Genomic DNA, 10,497 nt, shown 5'->3' with positions numbered 1-10,497 from the left:
TCGCTCATGCATGTGCGTCGCTATCAGATTCTAAAATACTCCATTTCTTGTGTTCCTTCCACTTTTGCATGCTTCCTTTCCATCCTCTAAGCCATTCCTACCCTGAAAAATCTGAAATCACTTAACATACATATCACGACATCGAATGGTAATAAGAGAGGATTAAAAATTAGTAATTTAAGGCCTAGAAAGCATGTTTTCAATCATAGCACAAAATCGGGAAGGAAAATATAAAACATGCGATTTATATGCATAAGTGTGAGAGTAATGGATAAAATTCACTCAATTCAATATAAAATAAATCGTAAAATAGCGGTTTATCAGTGAACCCAGGATCTGATAATGTTGATCCAAATCAGGCTTCTCAGCCTCCGATCTATTATTCTCTCAAATTTCGAATCTTCAAGCCCAGATTCCACGACCATTAATAAATGTGAGTTCTGATCTTTCAAGCCCCTTCTTTATTCCTCCATGTGAAAATCCTAGCATTTCCATGGTCAATGTAGCTCTCACTCCTCAAAACTACAATTCTTGGTCACGCGCTATGACTCTGGCTTTGAAATAAAAAAATAAATTTGGTTTCGTTGATGGTAGCATTCCAAAACCGTTAGAGTCTGATGCTACCTTTCTTGCGTGGGAAAAATGCAACACTTATGTGCTATCTTGGTTAAGTGCGTTGTTTAGTGAAGAAATCTAAACGTTATTTGGAATGAGAATGCTACAGATATTTGGCGTGATTTACGGCATCGCTACTACCAAGATGACATTTTCAGGATCCCAGAATTAGAAGAAGAACTATTCTCAGTCAAACAAGATGAGCTGAGCATTAGGGCTTATTTCACGAAATTAAAGGCAATTTGGCAAGAACTTGATAGTTTTTGTCTCATTCCAACTTGCAATTATGGAAATTTTTGTACATACGATTTTGGTGTCATTCGAAACTACAAAAAAGATAGATATGTGGTGTGTTTCTTGAAAGGGTTGAACGAGCAACATGCGGTAGTCAGATTGCAGATCATGCTAATGAAGCCTCTGCCAAGCATCAATGATGCTTTTACCCTTCTCACTCAACAAGAAAGACAGTTGTCCATACCTAACATTCTTGAATTTAAGGTTGTGCTTGCTACTCAAGTCACTCACAGTGCTGCAATAAAGTATCCAAATTCAGCTCCTAGTGGTAGAGGAAGGGGAAGTCGAGGTAGGGGTGTGAGAATTGGCCGAAACCCCACTCGTGTATGCTCATATTGTCACAAAAGTGGACATTTAATTGACACATGCTTTAGGAAGCATGGGATCCCCCTCCCCCCCCCTCCCACATGAAACAACAACAACATAACTCAGTGGCTATGAATGTAACTATCGCTAAGAGTGGTGATATCAATACTCAAGGCATCTCTCAACAAGAAGAGAAAAACAACACCAGATTCTCTTTCACCCAAGATCAGCAACAAGCATTACTTGCATTAATCCAACAAGGCAGTTCATAGCTTCTTGGTGGTTCTCGCAGCAGGCTATACTCAGTCCAAGAGTGATCATTCTCTTTTCACCAAGTGTCAAAATTGGAAATTCACCGCAATTCTTGTGTAAGTAGATGATTTAGTTATAGGTGGTGATGACATGAAAGAAATTAATGCCCTCAAAGCATTGTTGGATGCGAAATTCATCATCAAGGACTTGGGACAACTGGAATTTTTTCTTGGAATGGAAGTAGCTCGTAATAGCAAAGGCATCTCTCTATATCAACGCAAATACACACTCAACCTCTTCAAAGATTTTGGCATGATAGAATCTAAACTTGCTTCAACTCCTATGTGTTATAACACTCAAATCAGCAAGAATTCAGGGACAAGATTAGAAGACACATCCAAGTACCGACAACTTATCGGACGACTCATCTATCTAACAAATACTAGACCCGACATCTCCTTCGCAGTTGGCAAGCTTAGTCAATACCTCGATTGCCCTACCAATTCTCACTTCAAATCAGGCATGCACCTTCTCAGATACCTCAAGTCATCTCTAGCAATTGGCCTCTTCTTCAGCTCAAATTCTGATCTTTCACTCTCTGGCTACACGGACTCGGATTGGGCCACATGCTCAGACACACGATGCTCGATCTCTAGCCAATGTTCCTATCTTGGTACCTCCCTTATTTCGTGAGAAAGCAAAAAGCAAGTCACGGTAGCTCGCTTATATTCGAAAGCTGAATATCGGCTATGGCTTTAGGCATGGTTGAAGAATAGTGGCTCTTGTACTTGTTCAAGGACCTCAGAATTGACTATCCCAAGCCATTTACCTTGTACTGCGACAATCAATCTGCCCTCCACATTGCAGCCAATTTGATCTTCCATAAATGCACTAAACACATTAAAGTCGATTGTCACATCACAAGGGAAAAGACTTAGGCTGGCATCCTCAAACTCCTACCTATCTCCTCCTCTAACCAAACCGCTAACATTTTCACTAAAACTTTGGCTCCTGGACCTTTCAGCCATGCATATTCCAAGTTTGGACTAGTAAACATTCACTCTCTAGTTTGCAAGGGGGATGTAGGAGAATGTATTATTATTGTGTAAGTTAAACTTCAGTTTAGTTACAAGTAATAGTGAAGCAGCAACTAAGCTAATTATGAAATGTAAAAAAACAAATAGAAGTTAGTTAACTTTACGTGTATGTAAACCTTTTTACTCTTCTATGTAAAGTGTAATTCACTATTATTGAATTATGATTTTTATTTTCTCTTTCTGATTCTCCGTGTGTTTGCTATCTCTCTCTTCTCTTTCTCTCACCCTCATCTCTTTCTTCTTATTAGGTCACAACTCCTGAACTTTCACAACAACCATCTTCTCTAACTTTGTATTGCTTGTTGGCAAATTGGCATAGACATTTAGTGACTAATTCTAAAATAAAATAATTCTTATATGAAGTTCTTTGTATGTGGTATACAGGAAAGAATTCTTTTTTCTGGTCTGGAGGAATACCAATAGTGATAGTCACAGATCCTGAACTAATCAAAGATGTATTCAACAAGATCTATGATTTTCCAAAGCCAAATACAAATCCATTGATCAAATTATTGGTTAATGGGCTTGGTGGCCATGAGGGTGAGAAATGGAGAAAACATAGAAGAATAATCAATCCTGCATTTCATTCAGAAAAGTTGAAGGTTGTTTTCACTACATATATCTAAATTTAAATGATGAGTATGAAATTTCTTCGTTCCTCAATTTTGACATGGCATAATTTGCAATAACTTGAGCTCGTAATGTATATGTTAGGAATAAGTAACACATTTTTTTCTTTTCTTTTTATAGAAACTTATTTTGATTTATTTTTTCTACATTGCTTCACAGATTATGATACCAATATTCTTCAAAAGTTGCAATGACATCATAAGTAAATGGGAGAAAATGATATCGTCGAATGAATCATGCGAAATAGATGTGTGGCCTTCTTTTCAAAATCTAGCCGGTGATGTTATCTCTCGAGCAGCATTCGGAAGCAGCTATGAAGAAGGAATAAGAATATTTGAACTTCAAAGAGAGCAACTTAAACTTACCATGGAAGTTGTGATGAAAGTTTATATTCCCGGATCGAGGTAAGATTACTTTTCAAATCAAATGTGGCTTATAATTAATGCTAGATACTGATGTGTAAATGACATTTACGTTCAACACAATGGACACATAAAATTAAACATTGTATCTTGACTTCTTGAGACACAAAATGCATAAACGAAAAAATTACTACTCCCCTTTGTTAAAATCATCAATTCAAAGCAAAATTCACAAATCTAATCATCATCAAGATTTCTTTTCTTAAAATTGGAAAAAGGCAAAAAAGAAAAGAAAAGATAGAGATATAGAGAGACGATTAAATATTAAAAATTTGACATTTTTATGAGGACAAAATAAAAATAAAGATGATAAAAAATGTCTTAATTTCAAGTTTCAACCAAATTTTGTATCTCAACTTTTGATGAGGGCAAACAAATTTCTGTCTCTCTTTCTATAGATTTTTCTGTGTCTGTTTTTTTTGGTATTTGTGTCTCAAGAATCGAGACACAACCTTAATACTTGAACAAGAAGATGCAGTGTAATAATAATTGCAAATTGAATAGGAAAAACTATTAAAAAAAAAATGAGAAATTTAGGTGTATAAGTGATTTTAAGTAAAGGAAAAGTATAGGTAACCAACAACATTTTTGAACAATGTGTAAACAATGTGAATTAATAGGCTTAAAAGAATAAATTTAATTAGTAGCATTAAATTAGAGTGTAGTGTATTTTTATTTGATTGGTGGTTGTTCATGTTGTTCAAGATAGTCATTGTTTACCTAACACTCCCCTTAACTAAATATCGCATAAATTAGGGGTTTTTCTTTTTTATTTTGTTTCTTTTTCTTCCAAGATAATAATGTCTAAATAATATAAAAAAATAATTTGATAATCAAGTAAAAGTTAGGGGACCAATTTTATTATAGGGTGAAAATTGGAAATCTAATTTGATTTATAAAAACAATGTTTCTACTAGCTAGCTTATGTAACATTTCATCACGTCACTTTTTTGTTAATGCCGTTATCCAGACTAATAACGAAGAATTTACTTGATTTACCCTTTAAAGTAGCAAGAAATTAATTTGATTAATTTTTAAATTGAAGAACAAATTTGATTATCAAAGAAACAATTATTATTATAAAGAAAGTTACTTTCAAGAAAGATAAATCATTACTTCGGGGGTAGAAAGTTATTATTAAAAAAAAAAAAAAAACAGTCTGAAGCAAACCAAAAAGAAACTTAACCGGAAAAAAGAACAGATTAAGTCCATGATTATATATATATTTGTTATATTTGTTTTAGTATCGAAACAAGAAATAAATAAATAATTTTGATAAAAAAATCAATAAAGAGTTATAATGAATTTTGTAACATTATTAATTATTTAATTACTAAATTAAAGTTTAATCTTCTAAATATAAATAGAACTGTTTGTAAATTTTTATAAAAAAGTAAGTTGAAATAAGAAAATATTGTGCTTGTGTTTTAGTTTTCTCTTTGTTTTAATTTTATGGTTTTGTATTATTCCTTTATTTCAATGTTTAAATATATAGTCTAATTTGGAACAATTATTTTCGATAAAAAGTTTTTATCCCATGAATATTATAACAGGTAGACTTTAAAATTGAAATACAGATAATGAATAGTTAAATATATAAGGAAAAAACTATATTTAAGGCGATGAAAATAAAAAGAGAAGAACAATTAAAAATTAATTTTTATTATTTTGAATTAATATATTTCCGATAATAAGCTAATCAATTTATTAGGGATTCAGTTTTCATATATAAATATAGTTTTAATTTAATTTCAAATACCAAATTTTTTGTATGTTCGTCACTACTTTCTAGTACTAGGACAATTGAAATAATTATAAGATTAATTATGTTTATTTGCAGGTTTTTACCTACTCGTAACAATAGGAGGATGAAGGAAATTGACAGAGAAATAAAAACTTCACTTAAGAAAATAATTAATAAGAAAGAGAAAGCACTAAAAGCAGGTGAGACAGCAAAAGATGATTTACTGGGTATATTGTTGGAATCAAATCAGAAGGAAATTGAAGAGTATGGAAAGAAGAAGAATAATGGAATGAGTGTTGAAGATGTAATCGACGAATGTAAATTGTTCTACTTTGCGGGACAAGAGACGACTTCAGTTTTGCTGGTTTGGAGCATGGTGTTACTCAGTAAGCATTCTCATTGGCAAGCTCGGGCAAGGGAGGAAGTCTTGCAGGTCTTTGGTAGCCAGAAACCACACCTTGATGGCTTAAATCGCCTTAAGATTGTAAGTATTCTGATTTGTGTCCTTGTGACATTACTTGCTATGTGTAGTTAGATGTCAATTTTATCCGCATCCGTAAATGATGAATGGGAGAGGATATCAATCATATCATGATCCGAGTGAATCCGAGTTTGACTCGATCCAACATTTTGACTAGACCACTTATTTAGACTCTTACCAGATTTTAAACCTGATTAAAACTTAATATTTTCCGGTCAAACAAAGACTAGATTGAGAGTATAATACTAGAGCATGAGTCACCATCATCACTGCCCTTCTTCTCCTCCTCCATCATCAAACAAAGACTAGGTTGACTACTGTTTGTTGAGTCTGGAGTACGAATTGAAGATGGAAGAATTGTGGAAGTACGAATTACAAAATGCTGTGTGTGTATGACTGTATATCCTCTTATTTACTCTCCGAACCAGTCTGGGTCTGACTGACCCAAACCTTGAACCTAACTCGGTTGAGTGATTTTAGACCGAAAAGAGTTTTTATACTTTCAATTCAATTACATCTAAATGAAACCAAGCCAAATTTGTCCAAATCGACTGGGTCCGGGTTTCTTCTTTAGACCGAATCTTGTTATTTGCAATCACACGTACAAATCATAAATTTACTAAATTTATATATATAAATGTATATATACTTTTCATTTTTATTATTCTTTGTGTTTTTGTTATGCGTAAAGCTTAATATTAATTGTTAATTTATCGTATATTTTATAATTAAATTTTATTATGTTATTTTTTTATTTCTTTTTATAATGGTAGATGTCTAAATAAATTTGTGAGTACAAAATCACCTATAAAAAATTATAGATGGAGTTACTTTTATTGAACCATAAAAGATTCAATGTATCTCCTTTTTGATATTTTAATATAAGTTTAATTTTGATACACTGACAGTATAAAAACGTTTTATATACCATTGTGTAATTACATTCGTTTTTTTAAATGATTATTCATGTAATTAATATAAAAGATAATTATTTTTACTGATATGATATTACATTGGATGCATATGTAAAACTACTTTACACTGAAAGTGAATCAAATAAAATTAAATTCTTTTAATATTAGATAAATAAAATTTTGAATTATTTTATTTTTTTAAAAATTTTAAGTATTAAAAAGACAAATTGAAACACCTTTTACTCAACACTTATTAATATAAATCTCTTATAACAGGTCACTATGATATTATATGAGGTTCTCAGGTTATATCCACCAGTACCTGGACTTACTCGAACTACCGCCAAAGATATAAAACTTGGAGACCTAAATTTGCCTGAAGGAGTGCAAATTTTCTTCCCAATTGTTTTGATTCACCATGATTTCAAACTTTGGGGTAATGATGCAAAGAATTTCAATCCTGAAAGATTTTCAGAAGGAGTATTTAAGGCGACAAATGGCAAAGCTTCTTTTTTGCCATTTGGATGGGGTCCTAGAATCTGTATTGGACAAAACTTCTCGTTATTAGAAGCAAAGATGGCTTTATCATTGATTCTACAACATTTTTCATTTGAACTTTCTCCAGCTTATACTCATGCTCCGATGACTATGGCTTTACTTCATCCACAACATGGTGCTCATATCATTTTACATAAGGTAAAAATAAAAAAATAATAATATGCTCATCGACGTTTGATTTTCATAATGTACTAATAATATACTATTTTGTTGTAAAATACTAATGGGAGTAAAGGCAAAGAAAAGATGATAAAAGAACACCATTATTAGTATGTTCTGATATGTATGTCTTATACTTGACATTTTATAACATTTACAATCAATTTAACACACTTGCAATTTCTCCTAAGGTTGCTTCACTTTGTGTCATCGTGTTTTGTTAATATTTTGGCAGGTTTAGCTTTTATTTGGGTAGTCTATTTAGAATGATTCCCAATCACTTTCATCCACATAATTATTTAAGTTGACACGTGACTCATGATTTAGAGGCTATTTTGGCCCATTTTAGTCCACTCTTAGAGAATTATGAGTCAAGGCTTGAAGAGAGATAAAAGATAACTTATCATATAGTCACTTTTGATATTTTTTTAATTTATATTACTAGTGAGAAAAACTCCAACTTCTCTTTAAATTTTTTAAAATTTTACTTTAAATATCTACTTTTGAATTTTAATCTTGTTTAATTATAGTTTTGTTTTTATTTTCTTGTTCCTCTAGATACAGTCTACACTATTTTGTTTAGAATTTCTTGTTAGTTTATTATAAATTATGTGAATTCTTAATTTTCATTAATAAATTTGATATTTTATATTTTATTCATACTTATTTGAGTTATTAGTGTTAAATTTTTATAGTGGATAATTGTAGTTTTTGTTAATTCTTACAATTTATAATGTTTTATTTTTACGTACACCAAGTGATTGATGAAATGTTTATATTAGTTATGGAGTAAATTTTTCCTTTCTTAACTTACAGACTTGTGGTTGAGAACTTGATAACCTTGGGTTACTAATACCTAATTTTGATTCATAATTTAGCATTGTTAGTTAATGTTGTTTTCATTAACACTAATTTTTTACTAAATTAAATTAGTAAATTGATTAGGATTTATGAATTAATGCTAATTATGCCTACTTGACTTTTCTCAATGTGTAAAGATTGATGAAATGAGATTAACTCTTAACAATTTTGTGGTTATTGACAAAAATAGGGATCCTTAAGCCTCAATCATAGCTAAAACTCTTTTAGCACTTAAATTTTCTCTTTTATTAATTAATTGTCTTAATCACTTCTTGTTTAATTTAGTTGCTTCTTAGTGTAGTTTTCATTTTAATTGTTGTCCTTTTATCTCATACTTGTTTATTAGTTCTTTACTTGCTTATCGATTCTATTTTCTTGCAATTTAGTTATTAATTGCCCTTTTTAGTTTTTAGTTATTAATTGCCCTTTTTAGTTTTTAGTCAATTTAATTTTTCGTAATTGCGATCAATGCAAACCCTCCAACTTTCATAGCCAATCCTAATGCATTACATTGTGAGTCCAAGAGAAACGACACGGATCTAAACTTTCGATTATTAATTTAAATTGTTACATTTTAATCTAAATTTGACAGTGTTAAATTCTAGTTTAAAACTATATTTACAATAAATTTGAGCTTTTTAACTTTAGAATTTTTTAAATCGGTATTTAATACTTATCAAACTTTATGATGATGATGTACGTAGAAGGAGGAGTGATGGAAGGAGGAGAAGAGATAATGAAGGTAAAATCAAAGAGGACAGAATTGAAAAAGTGGAGGTTAAGATTTCAAGGAAAGTGTAATCCAAAAGCTTATCTTGAGTGAAAATTAAAAATTGAGCAATTATTCTCATGCCATATTTACACCAAAGAGAATAAAATAAAGGTGGCAGCCACAATTACAAAAGGAGCGGCTTAGATATGAAGAACTATTAATGGATAAATGGGACGAAATGAAGAGGTTGATGAAAAAGAGATTTATCCCTTCCCGTGATCATAGGGACCTTTATAATAAACTCCAAAGACTTTCACAAGACAGTACGAGTGTGGATGAATATTTCAAGGAGATGAAAGTGTCTTTGATTAGAACCAATGTGAATGTAGATAGGAAGGGTACTATGGCATGTTTTTTAGGTGGCTACTCCAATGAAGATTTTATGATTGTCATTATGTGAAGATATTTCATTTTGACCATTAGATAATAGATTGTAGAGCTTGATTTTTATTTGAAGTAAAAATGTTACCTTTATTTAAAATGTTGCTAAACAAATAAGTTACACTTTTTAAACAAAGATCATTATGAAAAGATGTTTTTGGCATCTTCATGGGAGTAGTTCTCTGTTTTTTAAATGGGCTGAATAGTGACATTAGAGATGTGGTTCGGTTACAAAATTATATGGAGTTGGAAGATTTGGTACACAAAACCACTAAAGCGCATTAACAATTAAAAAAAAAAAGTACCATGAGAAGGAGCTCTTCTAATTTCAACTCTTCAAAATAGAAGGAAAGAAATAAGGAGGAGGGAGATATATAGTTTTTCTAGCGATCCCAACGGTGCATCTCAAAGGATCCAATTCAAGTTCAATGAGATCCCTAAGAAGACAAGGAATAGTGAGATATGTAACGACCCGGTTCATTAAACTATAAAATTCATATTTTTAATTTTTTTATTAAAAATTAATTTATTGATTAATTATTCGCTAATTTTACGGAGTTTATACGTCGCCTCGTCGCGCCCAGCTTGCCGCCGTCGCATCCTGTTGCTGCCACCGTCATCGTACGTCAAAGGAGAGAGAGAGAGAGAGAGAGGGAGAGAGAGAGAGAGAGAGAGAGAGCATCATCGTGTCGCGCGTGAGGGAGGAGAAGGGGAGCCGCCGTTGTTGTCGAGCGTCGCCGAGGAAGGAAGGAGCACGAGCTGGAGGAGTGTTGCCGCTGTTTGTGTGTCGTCATCACCGCTGTAGCATCCTCCATCGGCGCTGCATTACACGAGGAAGAGTTGTTGTTGTTGCTGCGAAAGGGGTTTGGAGCTGTGGTTGTGACTGCCGCATTACGGGCCGAGGGTAAAAGGAATTTAATGCGTTTAATTATGCAAATTTCAGTTAACCGAGGTAAAGGCGCTTTCCTTAAACTCATTTTATTTTCAAGAATTGTTATAAATCGATATTGA

General features: G+C 32.1%; 1 protein-coding gene across 2 annotated transcripts; it reads left to right on the top strand.

Moving 5' to 3' along the window:
• Positions 1 to 3,033: 3,033 nt before the first annotated feature.
• On the top strand, positions 3,034 to 9,466 carry LOC148548956 (cytochrome P450 72A68-like). Of its 2 annotated transcripts, XM_088496687.1 has the most exons (5): positions 3,034 to 3,166; positions 3,354 to 3,598; positions 5,457 to 5,844; positions 7,032 to 7,451; positions 9,038 to 9,466. In XM_088496687.1, the coding sequence occupies exons 2-5, from the start codon at positions 3,357 to 3,359 to the stop codon at positions 9,047 to 9,049; spliced, it is 1,062 nt and encodes a 353-aa protein (XP_088352813.1). In that variant the 5' UTR covers positions 3,034 to 3,166; positions 3,354 to 3,356; the 3' UTR covers positions 9,050 to 9,466. The 2 variants fall into 2 exon arrangements, with proteins under 2 accessions (XP_088352813.1, XP_088352812.1); XM_088496686.1 differs by lacking the exon at positions 9,038 to 9,466 and having other exon boundaries at positions 7,032 to 7,477.
• The last annotated feature ends 1,031 nt before the right edge of the window (positions 9,467 to 10,497 follow it).

Source organism: Arachis ipaensis, chromosome B8, assembly GCF_059453495.1.
Source record: "Arachis ipaensis isolate K30076 ecotype BB chromosome B8, ASM5945349v1, whole genome shotgun sequence".
NCBI lineage: Eukaryota > Viridiplantae > Streptophyta > Magnoliopsida > Fabales > Fabaceae > Arachis > Arachis ipaensis.
Note: the sequence above shows the minus strand (reverse complement) of the source record. Positions and strands in the feature narration are given on the sequence as shown.

Coding starts and splice junctions, on each gene's coding strand:
- LOC148548956 (XM_088496686.1), top strand. CDS start 3,357: ATGATACCAATATTCTTCAAAAGTTGCAATGACATCATAAGTAAATGG. Junction 3,599..5,456: donor GTTTATATTCCCGGATCGAG/GTAAGATTACTT, acceptor GTTTATTTGCAG/GTTTTTACCTACTCGTAACA. Junction 5,845..7,031: donor GCTTAAATCGCCTTAAGATT/GTAAGTATTCTG, acceptor CTCTTATAACAG/GTCACTATGATATTATATGA.